Below are 25,276 nucleotides of genomic sequence, written 5' to 3'. Positions count from 1 at the left end.
CTAATAAGGAAGGGCAGGCTGGCTGAGGCGCTCTCTCTAAATATCCCTCAGGTCTGAGAAAGAGAGAGGAAGGGAGCTGGGGAGGAAGAGGGAAGCGGATGGATTGCAGCCTTATATGGACAAAGCAGTGCTTTTCCCAGGGTTTGTGGCTCTGACCCCCGGCATGATGCCAGATGCTGCACGGGCAGCTCCCTGGCGCCACCGAGAGGTGCGAGTAATGCAATGCTGCATGACAGCTGGAAAGGAATTGATTTGATTTTTTTTTCTATAGCTTGTTTTCTGGACTCAGCAATAAAAATAAACCTGAGACAATACTTTTGTAATCGAGAAGTAAAGCCAAGGTCAACATCAAATAAAGCAGGCAACAGACCAAAATTTTCAGGTTGATTGTTTGGCCATTTTCTTGCAGTAATTGGTTAACTGGACATTTTGGTAACATACACTTTAAGACCCAAACCGAATTGGTAACAGGTGGCTTTGGTATTCCAGATCTTACTGTTGACTCCCTTTTAGATTGCAAGGGTGACTGACCTTTATACAGAGAAGGAAATATGTTTCTTGCTAAAGATTTTCTCCTGTAAATCAATGAATCCGTTGAGTCATCAATTATAATCACATTGGCATAAAGTTGGGGCTCGCAAAACACACACTGGCTCCAAACCGAATCAGTAGATGTGGCGACATCCTGACTATCAGTCCCAAGATAGTTGAGCTTATAGAAACAGAGCAGACCTCTGGCACAGCTTCACCTTTTCCAAGGTGCACACAGAGAATAAATCTGCAGCGGTTTAACACTTGTGGCACAGAGAATAACTTATGGCTCGTGAACCTGATGCAGATAAGAAGTTAAAGCTGTTCCTGTGGAACCTGAATGACACACCAGCACAGTCTCAAGAGCGTGGAGCAGAAATCTTGAGATGGTCCGTTACATGAGGATACCTGGACAGAGCTGAGGGCATCGATCCAGCAACTGCCATTTTGCATGAGGAGGAATGGGAAGAGCAGAGTCAGAGACTTATATAATGGCCTCCACTTAATTAGAAACTCTTAGAAACACTCCTTCAGTGGGACCTATGCAGCTCAATCAGCATTCACCAAAGAACATCAGAGCCGACAGCTCCAGCAGCATCTCCTCTCCTTGTTAAATGACTGCTGATGTCAAAAATCTGAAGTTGTCTGACTTGCCAAATCAAAACACATGGTTTACGTCTTTATCTGAATCCGTCACGGCAGCAGAGAGGGGCAAATTCACAGGTCTGGACACTAGGCTGACACTACTGGGGATATCAGCAAGCGGTCACCCAGCCCAAAACAATACACTGTAGAGTTCTTTCTATGATTTATCTAAGTTGATGCAGTGACATTTCAACAAATAGGCTTGCCATTAAATGACTGGCATATAATTTGTTTCATGGACATCTATGGCTTTATTTCTTTTCGTATGTGGATTGGATGTGTTGTTACCGACATCTGGTGAGAATTTCATGTCAATAGCACCTTTTGAAATATATTTACTTACAAAAAAAGTGGTCAATACTTATTTTACCTGCTGTATGAGAGCAGGTAGGAGTACTGACAATGCGTGTTTGTGCTTTAGTAGAGCGTTTTATTGGGTTGATGTTAGACCCCAAGAAACATATGTTATATTTCCGCTCATTTATTCCACAAACTGGAAGTCTAAAGTTTTTTTATGCGTTAGTGAATAAAAGCAAAGCAACAGCAGGATGTGACTCAAGCTGCCCACTTGCTCTGATGTCCTCGTGTCCTCACACAATACAAACGAAACAGGGACACTCATAAAAGTGTTGTCCCAGAGCCAGCGATCAAAAACTCCACAGGATACCTTGTATGTAGCCTTACCTTGAACCCCTCAAATAGAGTGCATGTGGCTGGTACTGACAAAGGACTGGCACTTTTCTAGTCTTACTGGCCAAACAAAGGACTTCAGACTACAAGCTACTTTATTAAGCACGCATTCATAGAGCCCTACGTTTTATCTACCTTATCTATTTGCCCACAGCCCACAGGAGGACAGGTGCAGCCCTGGAAAGCTCAAAAATACAGTAATGGAAAAAGACGATGGTGACAAGGATGCCTCCTGGGCGCCTCCTGGGTGAGGTGTTCCGAGGATGTCCCACCGGGAGGAGGCCCCGGGGCAGACCCAGGACACGCTGGAGAGATTATATCTCTCTGCTGGCCTGGGAACGCCTGGGTGTTCCCCCGGACAAGCTGGAGGAGGTGGCTGGGGAGAGGGAGGTCTGGGCTTCTCTGCTTGGGCTGCTGCCCCCGCGACCAGGCCCCGGATAAGCGGAAGAAAATGGATGGATGGACGATGGTGATTTTATCTCTGGAGCTTTTATTAATTAGTTAATTATAACATAAATATAACTGCAAATTTTGTGTTTAGAAAATCCGAACGAGGACAATGCATCTGAGTCTGACTGCTAAAGCAAAGAGAAAACTTTTAGTGTGACCGTGGAGCTGATGGGAAAATGACGAGCTTTAATTTGGAGAAAGTGACGTGATGCCTCTGGGGAACAGACCGACAATAAACACTGTTACTGTGTGGCCTGAAGAGTGGTGCTGCTGTTTTAATTGGACATATGTACGGATAAGATAGCAGCCATTTGAGCCTGTGACATAACCGGTCTCATTAAACTATCAGCATTTAAATGGAGTTTACATTAATGTTTTGCTTTTATGCACAACATGAAAAGTGCACCTGACATCTCCAATAACACGGAAAGGGCATGCTGTTTTTACCAGAGCATCTGGATTTGATAAACTGACTTTAAACCCCACAGTGAATCCAGCCCATGTTTTACATGGGACCTAAACCAAATCCAGATTTTCTGTGCTGCACGACACAGGTCTCCTCCTACAATTCAGTTAGAGCTACTTCACCAACAACTTTCGAGTGCGCTAGATATAAAATCTGGAACAAATTAAAGCACATAAAGTTTTGGGTTTGTTTTGTTTGTTTGTTTTTGTTTTGTTTTGTTTTATGAGTTGAGCCCTAAAGAACAAGCGGTTTGGGATCTTGTCCGGTGTTCTCGCCTGGACTTTGGTTTTCCTGCATTCCTCTTTGTTACAGAAACAGATGCTTCTTCTTCCTCACGTGAGAATAAAACATTCCCACTTAAGTAATGAGTTTAAGAACTTACTGTACGTGTTTGTGTATGCTGCTGGCAGCAGCGACTGAGCTTTAACCGAATGTGTTTGAAACCATGATTTTACTTGATAAGGGGACATTTTATCTTTATTTGTGTATTTTTGTTTTTGCGTTGCTAAATTTCAGCCAGGCTGTCTGCATGACACATCTTATGGTTATATTTGGCATGGCTTGTGACACAGAAGTGTCAAAGTCTACAGTCTGCAAATAGTCTTACTAACGTAAACCTGTGAAAAATAGAGGGTCCAGGTCCACAGAGGAAAAAAGCATTTGAGATCTACAGTCTTATGTTTGCATTGTTAACCTTAATGGTTTTTCACTCCAAATCAAACATTTTTATCATTTAGGTGAAAACCTCCTGACTTCTTGGTTTGATTTGAGCCTTTAAAGTGAAGGTAATCTCCTCATCATGTCCTGTGACTCGGACCCTTACATCTTCACCACCGACACCCTCCCTAGTGACCTCCGCTTCCTCCCTCCGCTTGCGAATGGCCACCTGGGCTGGAGGGTGTTCAATAATGTCATGCACATGGGGGGCGTTTATAATGGGGAGGGTGGGCGCTGCCACAGAGCAGATGTCCCCTGTCCTCTAGCTGTTAAGGTGGAGCTAGAGGAACCTGTCCAACACACCTACAGCCTGGACACCCACAAAGGTAGCTTCTCCTGTGCAAGTGTTTTCTCCATGGTGTTGTTGCTGATCTGGTCTCATACTTCTCTCTCGTCTTCTTGTGCAGGCATTTTTATTCACACTCTGAGCTCCGCTAGCGCCACTGCCACACAGTCTTTGTACTCTCACCGACACTACCCCAACCTGATGGTGATGGAGATCCTGCTGGAGCGTCAGGTGACCTCACAGGAGCCCGTCACGGTTAAACTGGTCAGCTCATTCACACCTCAGAGCAAAGACATCAGGTTTGAGGCCGGTCCTGATTACAGAGGAGGCAGGTGAGGCTAACAACATTTTTTTGAGTTTTTAGTAAAAGGAAAAACTGTTGCACAGTCTAAATCCAGCCCTCCCTCAGCCATATCCAGGGACAGACAACCGCAGCTGAGTACCCTGGAGGTTCTTGTCCTACTGTGCACCTCATCTGGACCCCCGTGCCCGTGACGCTGATGCTCCCTCCCGAGCACAGCCAGGCTCGCTGGGGCTTCATCCTGGTTGCTGCCAGCAGTTTAGACTCTGCTGAGGCCAGTTTTGATGAGGGCCTGAATCTGATGGCAACTGGGAGTCTGCGTCCATCTCACGAGAAAGCCTGGCAAGAGCTGTGGCTGCAGAGCAAAGTGGAGGTGACAGGGTCTGAGAGCCTCTGCAAGGCCCTGATTGGCTGCATGTTCTACCTCCTCAGCGCTTTCCCGTCCATACATGACACCTCCAGCTCTTTTGGTGGAGTCAGTCCAGGAGGACTCTCTAATGGTGGAGAAGGCCAAGACTACTGGGGCCATGTTTTCTGGGACCAAGTGAGGCTAGATTCAGCCAATGGCCATGTGTTGTTGATTCTGTTATATGTTGTGTCACACAATGACTCTTCCTTCCTGTGGCAGGACATCTGGATGTATCCCGGGATAGCCCTTTTTTATCCGAAACTAGCCCGAGCTGTGCTGGAGTACAGGGTGGGGACCATAGATGGTGCTAAAGACAACGCCCAAAAGCAAGGCTACAAGGTATAAGATGATCAGTGGAATATTTTTTTTCTACTGTTTTTCTTCTGTTCAACTCTGAAAACAGTACTGGATACACAGATCAACACACAAACGCACTCATGATGTGGTGGCACATCAGAACATAGTAAAGTAAGTAATAAAATTACAATAATAAAAAAAAATAATAATAAAGTTATTCTTGTTACTATTAGTTTCCACCAACAGTGGTGATTCCATTTGGTAGATTTACACAGTTCGCACACAACCAAACTCTGTAAATCTTCTGGTTATGACTAAACAATAACATCCAACATGTTCATTGTTCAGTTTTAGAGGCTCTCAGGCGGATTTTGTTATCAGAACAGGTCTTAAAACACATTTCTGACACAGTGGAATTAATATTCCTGTGCTGATATTTACAATAAAGTCCATTAAGACATTTTACAAATGTTGTGCTTTTTTTAATATAGGATGTTACATATTAACCTTCGGAATACTTTCACATTTACCTGGAAGAATGTTGTATATTAAAATATCAAAACTACTCAGAACCAGAGCAAATCTTAATACTATTGAGAGTTTCTGAGGAATTTCGGGCAAATAACTCAGTGTTAGATTGTGAAAAAAAACAAGCTGTGGGTACAACAGTGAGGCAGAAACGACAGATTCAACTGTAAAATCAGATATACTGTAAAAGATAAACAGGACGACTTTGTTGAAACCTGGTATCCTTTCATCACTTACTTGGAAAGAGATTATGATCGTAATAGCTGTTGCGTGTCCTGGTGCATTCACAGTGCCCATTTTTAGTGGAAAATCCATGTTCTCTTATAATCCTTTTTTTCTTGCAGTTTTTGTTTGTTTAACTGTGTGAAATATTCCGAGAGTAAGACTAACAACTGGGATATAATAATGAAAATGCTAGAATAAAGATGAACTTGACATGAGAATACAGCTGCATGAACACCTCAGAACCTAGTGGTTGTAATATTTTCTGTACATCTGCCCCATTGGTGCACAGTTAGTATCTGCTGTATGCTGTTGTAGAGGCATATGTTTGACTCTCTGTAGGTCCGGCTTTACTTTTTAATAATAACAATCAAACAGAGTCTGAGCCTTCTAAAGAATTATGCTCTTTTACAGGGTCTAAAGTTCCCGTGGGAGAGTGCTGTGTCAGGGAGAGAGGTGTGTCCAGAGGACATTTATGGACAACAAGAGATTCACATCAACGGAGATGTCACGTTGGCCTTCCAGCACTATCTTTACCTCACCGAGGTATGCTCGTTCACATCCCCAATCACTGTCCCTTCTACCTGGCTTCGTTAATCTAGCTCTTTGCTGCAGGATCTGTCCATGTTCAGAGAGGGACTGGGCAGCGAGGTCATCTATGGTGTGGCTGATTACTGGGTTTCAAGGGTAACCTGGAAGCCCGAGGACCAGAAATATCACCTCCTTGGTAAAGACAATTAGTAGGAAGATAGTACTCAACCTTGTCACGCTAAATAAATTCAGTGCATCAGTTACCTGCTTTAAAGAAAGGATGTGACTCACACTTTGGTTTATTTTATATTGAACGTTAACTTCATGTTGTTTCCTTTCAGGTGTCATGCCGCCTGATGAATATTACTACAATGTTAATGACTCTGTGTACACAAACACAGTGGCCAAACTTGGGTATTTGTATTCAACTTTAAACTTATAACTATAACACCTTATAACTTATGTCTTATCAATACCAGTAGTAATGAAAATATCTTATTTGTCAGTCTTCAGTTTGCTGTAGAACTGGCTGAACTCCTTCAGCACTCTGTGCCCAAGGAATGGCAAGCAGTGGCCGAATACATTAAGATACCTTTTGACGAAGAGCATCAGTACCATCCTGAGTACGACGGCTACATTAAAGGTTAATATTTATTTCTGTTAAGAAAGAACCTTAAATATTCTTAACTTGATGCCAGAATGTCCTCCGGATGACAAACAGGGCATCCCGTGAAGCAGGCGGACACAGTGTTGCTGGGATATCCTCTTGGATTGCCGATGTCCCCAGAGGTTAGAAGGAATGACCTTGAAGCATACGAGCCAGTGACAGACCCTCACGGTCCAGCTATGACATGGGTATGAAAGAAGTAGCATCCTCTATCGTCACACAAAACTGCTGAATGAACTAAGTTTGAGGTTTGTTCAATCTGTGTCAACAAGAATTAACCTCCTAAGACCTGCCGTCCACATATGTGGACATCACATTTTGGGTTGTCCAGACCACAATACTAAATTTTGCTCTACAAGGGCCTGATATCCTCTTCTCAGAAACTCTTTGTTTTTACATTCATCAGGTCCCAATCAGCCCAAATAGCAAAAAGAAATTAAAAATGCATGCCATGAACGAGTTCGGGTCTTAGGAGGTTAAAGTAGTTATGAAGACAAAAGAGGATCCAAATCAGTTCTAGTAAAGTGTACTTAATAACTCCCCCCAATGAAATATTCTTTTAATAAGCTCATCACTGGTTTTATGTGCAGTGTCTTTAAATAAGGTTGCTGGATAGATGTAACAGAGAAAAAAAAGTACTAATGAAACACTGAACAGTATCAGAAATATGTAACAGATGGTAAATGGCATCAAGATGAACATCAACATAAATTTAGGCATTAAAATATAACCTGGCTAGAGTCTTACTTCTCAGTGTGGTACAGTGACTGACTTTTGTGTTCATATTTGAATCAAAACTTTTTACTTTCCATTTTCAGGGGATGTTTGCAATCGGCTGGCTGGAGCTCGGGGAGGCTGAGAAAGCTCAGCTTTTACTTGAAAAGTGCTTCAACAACATCCAGGGCCCGTTCCAGGTACCCTTTGGCTCACACATCCACATAAACACACACCTGACATTTACTGGGTGAAAGATTGATTACCCTTCCTCGCAGGTATGGAGTGAATCATCCGATGGCTCCGGTGCAGTGAACTTTCTCACAGGTATGGGAGGATTCCTGCAAGCTGTGCTGTTTGGCTACACCGGTTTTAGGTTAGTTCTTAATCCAGGAAATAAACACTTCGGTGTGTTCAGTCCACAGTGTGTTCGCAGTGATACAAAGCTTCACACACTTGTTTTATATCCTAGAGTTCAGAAGGACTGCCTGGCATTCTCGCCACTGCTTCCCAACGACGTCTGCGAGCTTTGTGTCCGTGGTGTCAACTACCTGGGCAGCCAGATGGACTGGCTGCTGAGGAAGGAAGAAGTCTGCATCATACTGAGGGAACAGGAAGGCAGTGCAGGCAACACTAAGCCCTGTAATTTACAAGTTGTCCTGAAGGCATCAGGAACTAAAATCCCCCTCACACCAGGTAAAGCACAAGTTCAAACATGCAGTTTGAACATGCAGCTCTTCAGAGCAGGTTTTACTCATGAAATTAATTTGACAGTTTCTGTGTTAATAAGAAACTAACACACGTGTCTCGCAGTATAGCAAAGAGAAATCATCATTTAACTGTTTATATGGGGACACAATATTGATAGAAGTGAAAAACATTTGAATCTCATAATCAGGGAAAAAAACTTCAGGACTGTTATCTTCTCCAGCTTACCTTATCTAGGTTGGAAGTGATGTAAAAATAATGTGTTGGGCATGAACTCAAAAGTATAGCCTGGCAGAAAAAGATTGCAAACCGGTGTGCATAGCTGAACCTGATCCAAGCTTGTATACATCTGTATTTTCAGGGCAGCCGGTAACTTTTCCTCGAGAGACCGGATGTGTTTGCAAACTGATTTCAGCTGCTTCCTGCTGGCCTTTCTGAAACCAGAGCACCGATCCTCCGAAACATTTCACATACTGACAGTTGAAAGCATATTATTTGTTTTTATTATATTTCGCTTGATTTACTAAATGTATGGAATAAAGAAGGGCAGTATTAATTTAAGTCTCCCAGCACCTACGGATCTGAGCAGGGCAACAAATAATACACAGATGGATTTGCGTAATATTTGTGGACTTCTTGCGTTAATAAAAAAAAAATGCAGAAAAACTTTGAGTCTAAATTACTGAGTTATTGAAGTTTGGGATGTCAAAGGAAATATGATTAGCAGAGTTATTATAATTACATATTTTTATTTAGCGTTTTTGTTTGTTTGTTTGTTTTAGTTGTGAATCTTTTCCTTTCACTTTAGTTCAGAGCAGCTTTGACATTTGAGTTTAATCGTTGTGAGTTTTTGTTTATATTTTTATGTGTGCTAATTGTCCTTGATAAAGGTGGGACTCACCAGGCACCACATGTAACAATATTATCACTTGATTTAACTCACAATATGATATTATAGCAACTGTAAACATTTTGTCATATGCAGAGTATTGCAATAACATCTACTGTGATTTACCAAGAGGAGTATTATCAGAATACAAGCAGCTGGCAGCCAGTTGAGTCGAGTCCCCTCGAGTTTGGTTGTTGACAAAGACTCATGCAGGCTCATGGCAACATGTTTGCCATCTGTCTGCATTTATATATTAGACAGCAATTATTTTCAGACCTTCAGCAATCTGAGAGTGATTGCAGTCAGTCCATCAATTTCTTTTATAGGTTTAAGGAGGTTGCTGTTTAATTTTCATTCATGTGACTAAGCCAGAATTCGAATTAAGAGATAGACATGTCAAGCTAAGTGTATAAAGTGTTGGATGTTGTTTTGTTGAACTGATTGAAGTTTGCTCTTCTGATGTTATCTCAGGATGGTGATGCATGAAAAGAGAGTATTTTAATTTATTTGAAGAAATACAGATATTTGGTGTCTTTGTATCAATACATTATCACCATGTAAAATATCGTGACACTTTCCCTAGTGTCTCTCTACTCAGGGATAATGAATATTTGCACCATCCCCTATACTACATTAAGAAAAGACTAAGTTAGGGAGTAAGTTTTAGTTAACTATGTTAATTTGCCTGACACTAAGCACATCCACACTTTTTAATGGTGACTGTTAGATGATTAGAGTTATAGTTAGATATGTCATGGACAAAACAAAAAACAAAACACTAAACAACTTACAATAATTACAATGCATTATAAACTTTTATTTATGACTGGAAGGATGAGGGAACAAGAGCATGTACACAATGCATTTCTGTTTACTTTGACTTACAGACTACCATGACCTTTGTGAGATTCATGACTTCAAGCATCCTGTAGCTTTGCTTCCTGGCAGGAGAAAACTGTTTCAGTCTGCAAGGGGGGGAAAAATCCAGGGGAAGGTTATCACTGTTTACTTGAAATACAATTGCATCGTCTTCTTGATTTAGGCACACTAGAGTCTGTGCTGGTGTATTGCTACCCTCTACCCTTTAATCGTCAAATCCCTTGTGGTAAAACTATTATATAATCCAACACCATCTAGATCCTTATGCTTTTCTGATACTGAGCACATCCACACTTTCCATCCAGATGTTTACCAATAAGAGCCAGCCGAACTCTAAACCCACAGTTTCCAAGAGTTATTTTTAAATAATAAAAAGAAAAAACGAAACAAAAAATAAAATAAATTTCTCTAACTGGTCCACTTTGGTTATATTTCACTGTCAATCCTCAATGTTTGAGTGCTGGAGGGGTGGAGCACGACAGATCTCCGATTGGTCCATTTAAATCTGGGCAGCGCAGTAACTCCGCCCTGAACTTCTGCTCGGGTTCGCACGATTTGAGTTCTCGTGTCACGAGTTTCGGTACTCCGCCTCTTCCCCAGCTATTCTGACCGAGGTGATCTCCGCCCATCCAAATATTCCAGTCCACAAATCGAACGCCACTCGGGGTCACAGCGCTTCAGGATTGGCTGGTGAGGTTTGAACAAGTTATAAACGGTTTCAGCGGGACAGTTTGTAGGGTCGCTGTTGTCTTCTTGGGTATTCATTAAAGTTGGAAGCCCCTCGTTTTAGCAAATTTGTCTTTTACGCAAGTATGCGATTGATGTAGCTTTTTAAAATAAGCGGAACAACGAGCCGTCAGAAACGCGAACATCAAAGGTAAATATTTTGACATTATAGACAATGTTAGCTAAGGTCATCAACGTTAGCTGGTAAACGTGGTACTTTTAGGACACGGCAGAGCAGCTATCAGTAAAACGCGATAAAGATGTTGTATTATATTATGCGGATGTGTCTTAAAACTACTGTTGCGACAGTCTTAACAGTAGTATTTAAAATAATATGCGTGCACTGTCGTAAGTGTTTTGTGCTAGCTAACCTAGCTTGTTCATTTGAAAACGTTCGGCAGGGTTAATTTTGTTCACTTCAATGCATTATTCAGTGCTTTTGGAATATTTAGCTCATGTAATGATGCTATTTTTATGGCAACTCAACATGGCAAGTCTGCAAAAAGATATTAAAAACAAATCTCTTGGTCGACAACACTGTTAAATACCCACTTACCTTAATTGTCATATAGTGTAGTCGCGGAAGTGGAAAACTGTGCACTGTTCAAGTTTAGTATACGTTATCAGGAAATCCCACACATTAGTTAGTCTAATATTACTTGTATTCTTTGCACAGCTGTCCAAAGGTTAAAGTCTTATAATAAAACTTTTTTTTTTTTAATTTTTTTATTCTATATTATATGTGTAATACTTACATTCAGTGGCCACTTTGTTAGGTACACCTTGCTAATACTGGGTTGGACCCACGTTTTCCCCCAGAGCTGCCTTAAATTTTTATGGCATAGATTCAACAAGATGCTGTAAAGATTGCTGAGAGAGCTTGGTCCACACTGACTTCAGAGCATAACACAGGTGCTGCAGATCCATGATGTGACCTTGTGGTGATCCAGTGGAAAGTGTCGCCTCTGTTTCCTCTTTGTAACTGACAGGAATGGCCCCCTGTAGTCTTCTGTTGTTGTACGGCATCTGCTTTAACACTGGATGAGTTGGGCATTGAGAAATGTTTGGGTGTTTTTGTTTTTTCCACATCGTAATTGTAATGAGTGTTTATTTGAGTTACCTTTGCCTGCCCATCACCTTGAACCAGTCTGGCTAGCCTCTTCTGACCTCTGGCATCGACAAGGCATTGTCACCTAGAGACCTGCCGCTCTCTGGATAATTTCTCTTTTTCAGACTATTCTGTTCTTCTCTCCATGTTGGAAAATCTCAGTAGATCTGCAGTTCCTGAAATACTCAGACCAGCCATTTTTCACCAGTTGACATTTATTATAATATTGGTGCATTTTATTTATTGGTGTGTCATAGAAAGAAATTAAAAATGTTATGTCCCAAAACAGATTTAAAAAAACAAAACAAAAATGCTACAAACAAAGAAAAGAAATGCATAAGTCATGGCAAATATTGAGACAATGAGAAGGATTTAAAAGAAACAAAACATTGCTGCATATGAAACATTTTCAATAAGCTACTTTGAAAAGGACATTTCAAATGCTGATGGTGCCCAATTCAGCGAACTAAATAGATTCCCAGCTACATTAGGGCTTCATAAGTCCTTGAATAAGGTGATTTAATGCTTTAAAAGGTATGTGTAAAATTTTAAGATTAGTAATTATTCTCATCTAAACTGTAGTTGTTGCTCTGTGTGGGGCTGCTTGAAACTAAGGTGATTCTTAACAGCTGATCCATCATCTTCACTCGAGCTGAACTAAACCTGCCGCAGGATGTCGGGGAGTGAATTTTGGAGAGGGGAGAAGGGCTCCACTGCAAGGGAAAAACAAAGCAAGATCATAGCAAAGAGGTTTTACATTTTCCCCCAGTTCAAAACGGGTGTTTGGGAGGTGACTGTACGTGAGCATGATTTAGACAAAGTGCATTTTCTTTTTGATAAAAATGTACATTAAATTGATATGGGGGAAAAATGTAACCTCACTTAAAGAAAGTAACTTGTTAAACATATTTTTAGCAGAGTCCTGCTGATTCTGGCACTAAAAAAAGTTAAAAATTAGTGTGTGGGTTTTTTTTTTTTTTTTTTTTTTTTTTTTTTTTTTTTTAAATATACCCCTGTAAATTGGGTCTTAACTATTCTTGTAATCTCAGAACTCTGTCGGCTTTTTGTGCCTTAGGCCGTCACCATGAACTCCGTACTATCAGTGCGATCCCTCACGCAGATGTTTGGTGGCAAAGCACAAGACATCATCAATGAAATCGATAATGTCCACATGGTTTGGCTTGAGGAGATCCAGCAAGAAGCCAATCGCATGTTCTCAAGGTAGGCTATAAATACCTTCTTCTATGTAGCTCTACTCTATAGATGTGTTTAAATTTTTTCTAATGGAGTGCTTTCTTTTCTTCGTTTCAGAGATTTTAATGCTGAACCAGAGTTGATGCCAAAGACGCCGTCACAGAAGAAAAACAGTCGCAGGAAGCGTGTGTCTTTGGGTCGTCAAGAAGAAAATCAGGGAAAGCAAAGGTTTGTTTTATCAGTTCCTGTTTTTAGTGAAGGCAGTCTGAAGTGTGCTATACATTTTTGTAACTCTTACATTATCCTTTCCTGCTTAGATACTCAAAGGGAAGGCGCAGTAACCTTCGTGGCTCTTCTGTTAAATCACTGCAATTCATTGCTAAAGAAGATCCCATTTCTGAGGTCTCCACCTCTGAAGCCAGCAGCACTGGACAGTCCAAACGCACCACTCGCAGAAACAAACAGACAAAGCCTGAGGTGGTAGATGATGAGAGCCAGTCACCTCATGACAGCGATAAAGCTGAAGAAGTGCAAAACAAAAAGCCAATGCTGGAGGAGGAGGAGGTGGTGGTGGTGATGGTGGATAAAAATAAGGAGGTGAATGATGCTAAAGTCAAACCAGGTGACGCAGTTGGCAACGCCACACCTCCTGAGTCGCCAAAGATTCCCTTACCTGAAGCCGTTGTCAGCATCTCTCATGCAGACCGCTTGTCTGCTGAGCTTGCAAAAGAGCCTGAGCCCTCTCCTGGCCGTACAGCTGCTAAGATTGCAATAGCTGAACCTGCTCAAACCTCAAGGCGCAGCTCTGCGCAGTGCTCCCTGAAGCTACGTCACTCTCTGGCTGGCCTGCGGCACAGTATGACTCAGGAATCTGTCCGCCGTGCCTCGCGCCGCTCCATGCTTAAGAGGAAAGCTACTCGTGCGGGTAACTCCACATGTAGCACCAAAGTTAGTGGTAAGAAAAGGACTAGTTTGCTTATAATTACTTAATTTTCCACGTATTAAAGGGCTGTTTATAATGTTTGACTTTTTATTATTGCAGATGACTCTTGCGTGGAGGAGGATGAGGAGGAAATGGAGAAAGAAAATCAAGAAGTGTGGGTGATATTTTTAAAAAGGATATGGGAATCGTAATGATACGGTTTTGTAACGGCGCTTCTTAAAAAAAAAAAAAAAAAAAAAGGTTCTGAACGGTCTCCTTGAATCTACTGATCCTTAAACTAAGTCTTTACCCAAAGCAAATAAGCACGAAACCTAGGAGTGATGTTGGATTTAACTTTAGGGCTCATGCAGCTGAGGATGGTAGACATCTCATTGTCAAGGTCTGTGATCAACAGATGCCTTCATGAATGTAAATACACAAAGTTGGTACAAGATGCAAACTACAGATTATGCTCAAGAACAGGAAGCCCACATTAGACTTGCCAGAAATCATCCAAAAGAGCTGGCTCAGGTCTGGAAAGAAATTCTTTGTACAAATGAAAACAAGATAAACTTTTACCAGAATGATGAGAAGGGAAGAAACCGAACTGAAGCATACTAAATTATCTGTCAAACATGGTGGAGGTAGTGTTATCTCATGGGCCTAATGTCTGCCAGTGGAACCAGGTCATTTGTTGATGTTTATTGATGAAGTAGCAGGATGAACTGTGAAGTGTACAGGGCTGTACTCTGTGCTCAGACTCAGCTTAATGCTGCAAAACTAAAAAGCTATAATTCCAGAGCAGTTAAAGTAAAATTTTTTGTTAAACCCTCTGCATTCAAGCTGAAAGTCTGCACTTTAATCACATCTTATTTGTTTTTTAAAATCCACTGTGTGTTGTGTACAGACCAGACGTACAAAAAGAAGTGCCATTTTCCAAATACTCATGGATCTAACTGTATTACTTTCAAAGTATTCTTAAAGTGTGACCTTTTCTGTCTCTGAGGCACTCTAAGAAACCGATGCACACTTTTACATCTAGCAGGCTTGACTAATCTAAGGCTCTGTTGTCTGGTCTACATGAAAACTCTGCTGCTTGACGTCTTATTAGAACCAGTATAAGAAAACACATTTAACCCATTTTAAAGTCCCTGCTCTGGGTGAATGTCAGTTTCCATGTTGGCTTTAAAAACACTTCATGGTCTGCTCCACTCCCACTTGCACGAACAGTGCTAATAAAGTGTGATGTTTGTTTATTCGCTCCTATAGAGTGTCAGAAGCTGTATCTGTGGCTAATGCTGCACCTGAAAAATCTCAGGGAACTCCAGAGGTATGTACATAGAGCCTTTTAATAATCAAAGCAGTAACTTTGAAATAGAGTTGTGTTAATGATCAACATTTGATAACCAGGGTGTACAACAGTCTCTCATGCGCATCACTCGTTCTGTGGCTGCAAACTCACCGAAACTGGCGCCCCCATCGTTGTTTATCAGTGAGATGAAAATGAGCACTCCTAACAGAGCAAGTATGGAAACTCTATTAATAAATACAATATCTATTTATTTTTTTAGTCTAATTGTCATTTCATTTGAGACTTATTTGCACTGAAAACATTTTCTTTCAGTCGCCATTGAGAAGCTGAATTCGCTGCCAGTTCGGAGGTGGGTGCTGTATGACTGCTGTGATAAAGGGCGCATTTACAGGAAAAGTAAATGAATTGTTTTTATTTATTTTTTTTCTACCTGTTCCTTCTTTTTGTTTTTTCCTAGGTCAAGTCGCAGCACTAAGCGTAAAGCACCTGATACTATAGATGAAAGTCCAACAAAGAGGTGCTCTCCTCCTAAGAAAAGTCAGAGTGTAAGAAGCTGTTCATATGGTTGATGGACATTTTCATATTTTAAGTGGATTTCTATAGGTTTGACACTTTGTTTGCTCTGGATGAACAGGCAATCAAACCCCACATGAAATCTTTTCTGCACACCGTCCAAAAGAATCAGATGCTGATGATGACTCCAAATTCAGTCGGCCGGACCGCAGTGATCAAGTCCTTCATCAAACACAACACTCCTCTGAGGATTGATCCTAAGGTAAGCTTCACACGCTGCAAGCTAGCATTATTTAATACTTACCAGCTTCTCTGCACATGCTCGGTATAGTCAGTGTTGCAGTGAATTTAAAGTTTCATTCAGTCACTTCTAATCTGACTAATGTGAAAAAGTACTTTCATCAGTGAGTATCCCTTAAACCTAAATCTTGCATGTATTTGAGAAACTTATGGGAGCTTAAAATGTGGGGGCACCAAAAAAAACACACTTCATAAATGTTGTGGGTCGTATTTTTGGTCTGGTATGAATTACGCGGTCTTTATTTGGATGTGCTTTCTCCTCTCCTCAGTTCAGCACTAGTATAGTGGTAAGTGTAATGTCAAACATTGAAGCACTTTGTTTGTGGGCATTTGCTGGTGTTTAATATTCCCATTGTACTTGATTAAAGTTGTACTCATTTAGCACTTTCCCCATCCAAGCCTCTTTCCCACTGGCATGACATTTGGGTGTTTAAATAAAAAGTCAAGTACTAAATGTAAAGGTGGACTCTGCTCTGCACTTTTTATGGGCATGAGATCGACCTGCATGTAAATAACCTGAAGCTTATCAAGTGCATTTGTTTCACAGCGGCCGTGTGTGGAAGGGGCTGCTCTGTAAACATTTCACCAACCTGATCTCACGGGTCACTAATGGCCTTTGTTCGTCATGTGTGTTGTAATCTAACAAAAATCAACCCACCTAAAATAGCTTTGGTAGTTTTGACTTTGAGACATTATTTCATCATAAAGTAGAAATCCATCTTAACCTAAGCTTTTTATTTCCTTTTGAATGTGATTGACCTGTTTGTGGATTAAGCTAAAACTGGGGAAGTATATTGGACTTGGGGTTAAGTTCTCTTTATGGGAGCTGGATTGAGTTTAACAATAACCTGTAATCTTACTCAGCTACTCTTGGGATTTGTACAGTGCTGTGTTTGTGCACTTGGTGGTTTTTTCCTCATGGCTTTACTTATTTTTGTGTTGAACTTGGATCATAGGCAATTTCCATTTTCCCAGGCAGGTCCACAACACTAAAGGCTAATGCATAGTTTTCTTATTTTAATCTGTACATTTGATTTAACTGCACCTTTTAAAGGCCATGAAAATGGCATTCAGGATGGATTTTTGCTTTATTTTTGTAGGGGGCTTCTTCCACATTTTTGTGGGTTTGTTTGCCATCTCTTCACCTTACAGCATCTTGATCATATTTCTTTGTGACAGGATGAGGTGTGTTGTGTGTGGGGTTTTTTTTTTTTTTTTTTTTTTTTAAATCTGTTTAATTTGTAACCTCTTTGTTCTATATTCTCAGACAAAAGAGCGCAACAAACTTGAAGCACTTAAAAAGAAGCAGGAGCAAGAGGAGGAAAGGATGAGGAAAATGGAAGAGGAGAAGAAGAGGAAACAGGATGAACTTAAAAGGTTAACCATGCACATATTTCAGAATCGAGACAAAACTTTAATTTCTCTTTTAATTAACCTCTAACGTTGTCTTCTAGGAAGAGGGATGAGAGGTTAAGAAGAGTCTTCGAGGCCAAAGTAAAAGAGGAGCAGAGGGAGGAAGAAAAGAAGAAAAAGATTGAGCAAAAAATGGCTCAGATTGATGAGAAAAATGATAAGGTATGCAACAGGTCTGTTTTGCCTGAATCTGTATATTCAGCTTTAAAAGAAACCAACTCACATTTGCTCTGTCTTTGCCGTTGTGCGCATTCATGCAGCGCCTGGCGGACGAGAAGGCCAAGAAGAAAGCGGCCCTGAAGCGTCAAGAGGAGCTAGAGCAGAAGAGGAAAATGGAAGAGGAGGCCAAAAAGAAGAAGATGCAGCAGGTTATTTGCTTTTTGTGGAGTTTTAGCACTACAGCTTTTGTGTAGAGGGTTAAAGGCACTATGTTTTCTTATACTGCATGTATGTTTGTTTTTTAAATCAGGAGGAAGAAAAGCGACAGCAAGAGTTGCTGGCCAAGAAGAAGGCTGAGGAAGAGGCTCGTAAAGCACTCGAGCTGAAGAGGGAGCAGGAACGCGAGAGGGAAAGGGAGCTGGAGAGGGAACGGCAAGCTGCTGCTGAAAGGTCATATGATGATTTCAATACTTCTCACAGTATACAGGAATACAGAGGAATAATGTGTGGTCCTGATTAAACAAGAGCATATATTAGTACTGTCAGGTTTTGATTGGCCTTTCTAAGAATCCACTAACTGTAATGGTTTTTTCCTCTTAAACTGTAGTTACACTGAAAATTATAAATGACCCTACTGCCAAGTTAGGGCCACCCGTTACTTGGGCTTATCAGATAAAATCTATCCACAATTGTTAACATTAACAGTGACAGTTACAAATGTAGCACCAGATGTTTAGCTTAAAAAGCTATTGTTAACTTTAGTGCTAAGAGCTGTGGTGGTTGTGATATGATCCTGCTGCACTGGAAACTCTTTGCTCTGCTAAGTGAGACTTGCACTAGGGCTGCTCGATTATGGCAAAAATGATAATCACGATTATTTTCACTGAAATTGAGATCTCGATTATTTGACGATATTTATTTAACAATAACAATGTATTGAATAATGGCTTTAAAGATGTCAAAAAAATAATATAGAATAGGTGCAAATACTGATAACAGTGCAAATGTTTGCAATATAAAAAATAAATGAAAAATGTAAACATCTGTTTAGTGAACTTCAAAATACTGCATAATACTGGTTGTTCACTGTGTTAATTGAGCAGTGGTCTTTAGCGAGGAAAACGTTACCGCGTTTGTTATCTCCTTGTGTCTCTGGGAGCTGGTGGGATATTTATTCGTGTTGTACAGGGTAGCGTGAATGGAGGTCTGTGAGGATGAAGCAGGTGTTGTCAAGAGTTTTTTCTCTGTTCCTTCATTGTTTGATCGTATGTCACTTTGTGAGCGGTCTTCAAATGACTGAATAAATTTGTAGTGTTGCTCTGTGGTGCAGCTACGACACCGTAGCAAAGTTTCCACACTATGTCTACTTGATCCACGTCTGACTCCGCAAACCCATAATGTTTCCACACCACTTAAGTCGTTTTACCTCTCTTTTCAACCAACGGCATTCTTTCTTCAGCAGCCATTATCCTCTCCTCTCCAATTAACTTCCGCTTAGCTTTCCGAGCTTCCCTCGGGTCCTCTTAATTGTTGTGACGCGTGCTCGAAACGCAGAGAGGTGCGCTCGATTTGCCACACGGAGCAGCGCGAGAGGAGGAGCTAATAATCGGCTCAGTCATTTTTAATGATCGTTGAAAGCCCAGATCGTAATCACGATTAAAATTCGATTAATTGAGCAGCCCTAACTTGCACAATGTATATTTCAAATGATTAACAGATTTCTCACTTTCCAAACATCCATAAATTGCCCTTTATTGCTCTCTGTCCCTCCCAGAGAGAAACGATTAATAGCAAACTGTGATCAGTGACGTGGAAGAGTAGTGTAGTACTGGTGTGTGTGTGTGTGTGTGTGTGTGTGTGTGTGTGTGTGTGTGTGTGTGTGTGTGTGTGTGTGTGTGTGTGTATATAAAACACCGTACCTAACACTAGTGGTGCAACGGATCACGGTTGATCCGTAATCCGAACCGATCCCACTCCACAGTTCGGCACGCACGTGATCCGAAGATTCGAAAAAGAAGAAAGTATGTGTATGGTGCGCGTGGTGGGTCTGTCAAGCGATAGCTATGGTCAGCGCTAGCGGTCCAAGTGGAGGAGCAGAGGAGTTTGCGGTATTTAAGCAGCCCTTTGCTGCCCAATCCGACCGGGCTAAAGATAATACAAAAGCTATTGGGGTGTTTAGCTGCAGACAGGAGGCCGTATTCCGTTGTGCAAAACATGGGGTTTAAACTAGTCAACACGTTAGTTGACGCATTGACGCCGTGCAGCCCCACGCACGGGGCGATCCGCGGTAACTAGTTAATGGAGATTTGCCGCGTTAATGCAGTTATGGCATTAACGTCATTTGAACAAGATTTACGCTGACAGCACTAGTTTAAACTGTGATGAACGTGCTTGAGCCATGCTATGATATCCCGACGCGCGTCAACTTCAGTGACAAGATCGCTCCAAGCATGTATGAGCAGGAAAAGTTTAAAGTTATGGCTAAACTGTCCCAGGCATCTTGTTGCCCTAACTACAAATGGATGGACCTCCAGGTCAACGGAAAGCTACGTGACCGTGACCGCTCATTATATCACAGTGGCGTGGTAGATAGAAAGCCCTGTACTGCCCTATATTGCACCTTAATTTGTTTTTATATAATTGCGTGGAATGAGTTTTGAGTGGAATATTTTTAATAGGCAAAAAATACTTAAATAAGTAAATGGAGAGTTAAATTTTTGTCTTTTTTTTTTTTTTTTTTCTTCTGCTGATCCGAAAATTGATTCGATCCGTGACGAAACAAAGTGATCCGAACTGTGAGACTTTTGATCTGTTGCACCACTACCTAACACCATACCTAACATACCTAAAGTATGTCAATTATCTGAATTAACAAACAAAAAACATTGTTAAAGCCTGTAAGAAAAGGATGTGAGTTCACTTTGTTTTTTAAAATTGATGTGATGTCTGTGTTTGCAGAGAGCGAGTGGAGAAAGAAAAAGCTCTCGCTCTGCAGCGTGAAGTGGAGAGAGCAGCGAGAGAGAAAGAGATGAGGGAACTCGAGGAGAAAAGGAAGGCACTCGAAGAAAAAAGAAAACTGGTAAGAAACGGAATTGTCAACCAAAACTTGATTTTTGAGCACTCACAATATTTACTTTGTTTAGTGCATTTCTCGATTGCTTGGGTGCTTTCCCAGCAAAGCAATGAAATGCAGCATCACAATTCACTTGTCAGTGGTTTCAGTATTTCAGCTCATTTTTGCATATGTGGCAGAGAACATTACTTCAAGTACTTTCAATTTAGCAGAACAAAGAAAATCCAATGTGCTTGAATGTTTAGTTCTAAAGTACCAAACGGTGTACGTGCACACAAATAATCAGTGCAAGTCTGTGGCTTTCATGCATTTGATATCATGGTCAGTGAGGCGTGTAAAGACGGCAGCAAGGTCTCTGCTGTTTATGCTAGAGCTTCTCGTTCATGGTGTTTGACAGGCATCCACTTCAGCAGATGTTAATTAGCAGGACTCTCAGAAAACGACTAGGAAAGTTTTCTCTCATCTTTCCTCATAAAAACTGAACACATGGTGATCTCATTCACTTAATGTATGAGGACGTCTGTCAGCAGCTGTTTGTGACTGCAGCTGCTCAGCTGTCTGGTTTTTCTTCCACTAGGAGGAGCAGCAAAGGCTGGCAGCAAAAGAGAAAGCTGCTAAAGAGATGGAAGCTGCTAAGCAGCGGGACACTGCTGCTAAAACACAGGTACAGCAAAAACTAGTTCATCGAAACAGCTTAACATTGGTACACATCGGCTGTGTTTCTATGTGTTCTGTAATTTGAAATCATTCAGTCAACAAAAATATTTCAAATGAAACCGCTTTTAAGGTTGTTGTTTTTTTTTTCTAAACCTTAATAAATATCTTTCCCCCTCTCCTTATGCAATGCAGACTGCTGCTAACCTAAATGTGACTGTGGATATTGAGGTAATAACTATAGATATTATACTTTTTACATGAGATTATGTACATTATATGATGTCTCTTGACATGAAGCCTTAAACATGTGAAAACGATTAAATGAAAGCTGTGTGTTTGTTGCCATGACAAAGGGAATAGATTAGCATTCAATTCAGTTTCTCAGTAGCAAATGTTTATAATAAATGTTTTAAAGGGTGTAATTTCCCAATTTTCTTGAACTGTTCAGCGCTCGGTAATAAGCACGCCTGTAGGAAAAGGTGGTGGTCTCAACGTGACTGTGGATATTGAGGTATGTGATTGTTTTTATTTATTTTTAACACACGTACATTTATTCTAAACAAAGACTAAATGAACTTTTTTCCTTCTTCTCTTTCTGCAGCACTCCTCACCACAGTCATACGCCATCACGCCAAAGGGTGGAGATAAACCTTTGATTTTGTCCAAAAATCCAGAAGACTATGGGATGGACCAAAACAGTGATGACTCTACTGATGACGAGTCTGCACCAAGAAAGCCTATTCCATCCTGGGCAGAAGGTATTTAATGATGCCTAGACTCTTCAGTATATATGAAGTGCTGTTGTGTTACTTGTTAATCCAGCTCAGTTATAATTTGTCTCAATTGTTATGGTGGGTTCATACAAAGTTTCACCTTGTGTTACTTGTCTGAATTCAGTCGTGTTGGAAACCTGCCCATATTCACCCGTAACAACCAGCGGTACAAGGAGTATGACATGGAGTCTTACTACTGCTACTACACAGCTCCAGCAACTAAATCAATGTTTGTTTGTTTTTCTCTTCTGTTTAAAGTTTTTCAAAGTGAAATAAATTTTATAACCTCCACAAACACAAACTCTCCTCTATCTGCGTCACCAAACATGAATTAGTTTGCCTCAGGAAGACTGAGAGAAATATTTATTTCTTTTTTCTTTTCCCCCCCCCACCATGTCTGCAGTTTCGGTCTCAGCCTAAATTTAGGACTTAGGGAATTGCTGGTGTAGAGAAATGGCCCAGCACCACAATGTTGTGTTTTGGGTTTGTTTGTTTTTTTTGTTTTTTTAGAGACTGCTGCCTTGAAAACCTGAGACAGCAATGTGTCCTGTCCAGTCTTACCTGCACATGTGCGCTGTGAAAATTTACAGTGGTTAAGATTGCATAGTTTGGCCACCAGAGGGCACTCGGTAACTTCCAAGTTTTCACGTGTTCTGCACCCAGAACGGCCAGCTGGTACAAGCACAGTTGGGCAGAGCACAAACAAATAAATACTAACCACAAAAACAAACAAACCCATATTTGTTGGGGTCTGTGAGCAAACACTTGGCACCAGTGGAGAAGAATTCTCTTCAACAGGAAGTACCACGTTCAGGGAGAGGCAGCAATCTGCAGAGATCTGTTGGACAACTGATCACTTGATCATAAATAGAATTTCAATCCCAGTTGCCACCTGACTGAACTTGAAATGTAATGGCTTCCTCGATATTAGCGCACTTTAACTCAGGATGAAGAATCCTTGGTATCACACTACAGGAAACTTGAACCATGATATTTCAGATGTTTGTATCACAGTTCTGGTCTGTCACAATTTTACACCCCTACCAAACTGAGCTTAAACCCACATGTGTGTTTATGGATATTGCATGCTATTTAAAGCTCCTAAACAGACCCATTTGTGTTCTCTCTCTTCCAGGTCCCAATCTGCAGCAAATAATAATGAAGCAATACTTCAACCCTCCTGATTTGGACTCTTTCTTTGGAGCAGTTGAGCCACCACGACTGGAAAACATCTTTTACAAGAGCAAGCCCAGATATTTTAAACGCACCAGCTCTGCAGTGTGGCACTCGCCTCCAGCTGGAAAGTAACATCTGTACGCTCATACAGATGTATTAACTGCTGTATAAAGTTAAAATTCTGAAAATCTGTTTCAAATAAAGTCACTTGTTTTGTTTTTTTCTGAATGTTCTTTTTAAATGCATGTTTGTTTCACATCTGTATGTCTCAGTAGGTTTTTATATCTGTGGTTTCTGTTTAGCTTCTAGAGATTTAATTGTTTTGTTTTGGCTTGTAAATCAAAAGCAGGTCAACTCAATAACAACGGTGATGGTTGATTTTGATGGACAGTAAAGCAGAATCTCTTCATTTATAATATTTATGGTTGTTTTCTTCACTCTGGTATGTCAAACCTGCTCTATTAAAGGTATGTGCTTTAAAAGGTTTTTGTCACTCAGCAGCTCACAGTCATGACTTTTAGTTCAAAATGCAGCACTGTATTGAAAGCTGGTGGTAAAGCTTAAAGCTCAGGGAAATCCTCTGCTAAGAAGTCTGCTGTGGGCAAAAGTTCCAGAACAGCTACTGAGGGGTTTTGGCACTGCGGCTGGGGTAAATTTCAAGTTTGGTGTGTTTTTCACTAAAGTAAGGTTTGGCCTAGACTTGTAGTCAAGACCGCCTAATCTGAGACCAAGACCAGAGGGTTTCAAGACAAGACCAAGTCGAGATGAGACCGAGACAAAAAAGTCTTTAAACTGCAGCCAGATGCTGCTTCGTTTACGGGTGTCAGGCATATTTATGTGTTTTTGCTTTCGCACAGCCCTCCTCACCGCTGTCTATTGTCTCGCTCACTGAGAGGACAGACGGATGCTCCACTTGACTGTTGCGTCTCTCACCCTCTCTGTTTTTCACATAATGATATTATCCTATATCCTCACATGTGATTGGCCACAATATGGAGGGATTGGAGCATAGCTGAGCCACTGTGTGAGAGCTGAGCAGCAAAAGGAAATTAAGTGAGGGTAGAAGTGACTGTAAGATTAATTGGCTCTGTTTTGAGTTTTGTTCAAAAAAGAATGACTTCATATAGGAAAAAAATAAATATCACATATGCAGGACACCTTAAGCTAGTTTTTAATTAAGCAGCAAGGCAGAACAAAGTTGGGGCTGTATCAAGACACAGGGACTAAACCCCAATTCAACCAGACCCAGAACTGATCCAGAATTAAAACAGGACTACAACAGTTCAAAATCAGGACTAGAATAGAATAGATTAGAATAATCCTTTAATTGTCCCACAAGGGGAAATTTCGTTGTAACAGCAGCCAAAAAGACATATACAAACAAACAGTACACGGAACAGAAACATACACAATTTTTCTTACATATTTACATTAAGGACAATGGTTACTATATACAGAGAGTACTGTACAGTTATTAAATTAAATAAAAATAACTACAGATAAGAGGCAAACCAGGTTGTAGTGCAAATTGGTTGATTAACTTATTGCAGTTACAGCGCAGATGTAAACATCTGTGATTGTTGGGAGCAGTTCTGATTGTACAGTCTGACAGCTGCAGGGAGGAAGGACCTGCGGAAACGCTCCTTCATGCATCTAGGATGCAGCAGTCTGTCACTGAAGGAGCTCTGCAGTTCAGCAACATTTACATGCATGGGGTGGGAGACTGTCCATCAGAGATGTTATTTTGGCCAGAGTCCTTCTGTCTCCCACCACCTGCACTGGGTCCAGGGTGCATCCCAGAACAGAGCTGGCCTTCCTGATGAGTTTATCCAACCTCTTCCTCTCAGCTGCCGATAAACTACTGAGGACTTAACCAAAACAGAACCAGAGTCAAAACTAGATGATGCTAGCACTAAAAATCATCATAGACCTGCACTACACTTATTTTTTAATTCTACCAAAGTACAGTATTTAGATTCAGAAAAGTTTATATAATTATTTAGCCTTCATAAGCCTGCAT

The 25,276-nt window shown here is 40.9% G+C and overlaps 2 protein-coding genes across 6 annotated transcripts; both read left to right on the top strand.

Moving 5' to 3' along the window:
* The first annotated feature begins 2,405 nt into the window (after nt 1-2,405).
* pgghg (protein-glucosylgalactosylhydroxylysine glucosidase) lies at nt 2,406-8,828 on the top strand. Its single transcript, XM_003440348.5, has 14 exons — nt 2,406-3,118; nt 3,520-3,825; nt 3,907-4,117; nt 4,195-4,630; nt 4,715-4,834; nt 5,957-6,088; nt 6,158-6,269; nt 6,415-6,487; nt 6,580-6,716; nt 6,795-6,928; nt 7,559-7,654; nt 7,733-7,830; nt 7,927-8,150; nt 8,524-8,828. The coding sequence occupies exons 2-14, from the start codon at nt 3,582-3,584 to the stop codon at nt 8,598-8,600; spliced, it is 2,094 nt and encodes a 697-aa protein (XP_003440396.1). The 5' UTR covers nt 2,406-3,118; nt 3,520-3,581; the 3' UTR covers nt 8,601-8,828.
* Nucleotides 8,829-10,600: 1,772 nt separating this feature from the next.
* On the top strand, nt 10,601-23,741 carry incenp (inner centromere protein). Of its 5 annotated transcripts, none has more exons than XM_025909212.1 (21): nt 10,601-10,620; nt 12,840-12,985; nt 13,076-13,186; nt 13,276-13,913; nt 14,001-14,055; nt 15,150-15,210; nt 15,291-15,405; nt 15,505-15,541; nt 15,650-15,737; nt 15,827-15,967; nt 16,275-16,292; nt 17,273-17,382; nt 17,460-17,580; nt 17,679-17,786; nt 17,888-18,027; nt 20,536-20,656; nt 21,228-21,314; nt 21,500-21,535; nt 21,756-21,818; nt 21,909-22,065; nt 23,216-23,741. In XM_025909212.1, the coding sequence occupies exons 2-21, from the start codon at nt 12,849-12,851 to the stop codon at nt 23,386-23,388; spliced, it is 2,517 nt and encodes an 838-aa protein (XP_025764997.1). In that variant the 5' UTR covers nt 10,601-10,620; nt 12,840-12,848; the 3' UTR covers nt 23,389-23,741. The 5 variants fall into 5 exon arrangements, with proteins under 5 accessions (XP_025764997.1, XP_005470677.1, XP_013124174.1 ...); XM_005470620.4 differs by lacking the exon at nt 10,601-10,620 and adding an exon at nt 10,627-10,807; XM_013268720.3 differs by lacking the exons at nt 10,601-10,620; nt 23,216-23,741 and adding exons at nt 10,627-10,807; nt 22,205-22,371.
* The last annotated feature ends 1,535 nt before the right edge of the window (nt 23,742-25,276 follow it).

Source organism: Oreochromis niloticus, linkage group LG7, assembly GCF_001858045.2.
Source record: "Oreochromis niloticus isolate F11D_XX linkage group LG7, O_niloticus_UMD_NMBU, whole genome shotgun sequence".
Lineage (NCBI taxonomy): Eukaryota > Metazoa > Chordata > Actinopteri > Cichliformes > Cichlidae > Oreochromis > Oreochromis niloticus.
Note: the sequence above shows the minus strand (reverse complement) of the source record. Positions and strands in the feature narration are given on the sequence as shown.

Excerpts from the sequence above, each read along its gene's own strand:
- pgghg (XM_003440348.5), top strand. The coding sequence starts at position 3,582 with ATGTCCTGTGACTCGGACCCTTACATCTTCACCACCGACACCCTCCCT. Across the intron at positions 6,089-6,157 it reads ACTATCTTTACCTCACCGAG|GATCTGTCCATGTTCAGAGA; the intron begins GTATGCTCGTTC and ends TCTTTGCTGCAG. Across the intron at positions 7,655-7,732 it reads ACATCCAGGGCCCGTTCCAG|GTATGGAGTGAATCATCCGA; the intron begins GTACCCTTTGGC and ends CCTTCCTCGCAG.
- incenp (XM_025909212.1), top strand. The coding sequence starts at position 12,849 with ATGAACTCCGTACTATCAGTGCGATCCCTCACGCAGATGTTTGGTGGC. Across the intron at positions 12,986-13,075 it reads GCCAATCGCATGTTCTCAAG|AGATTTTAATGCTGAACCAG; the intron begins GTAGGCTATAAA and ends TCTTCGTTTCAG. Across the intron at positions 17,787-17,887 it reads AAAAGAAGAAGATGCAGCAG|GAGGAAGAAAAGCGACAGCA; the intron begins GTTATTTGCTTT and ends TTTTTAAATCAG.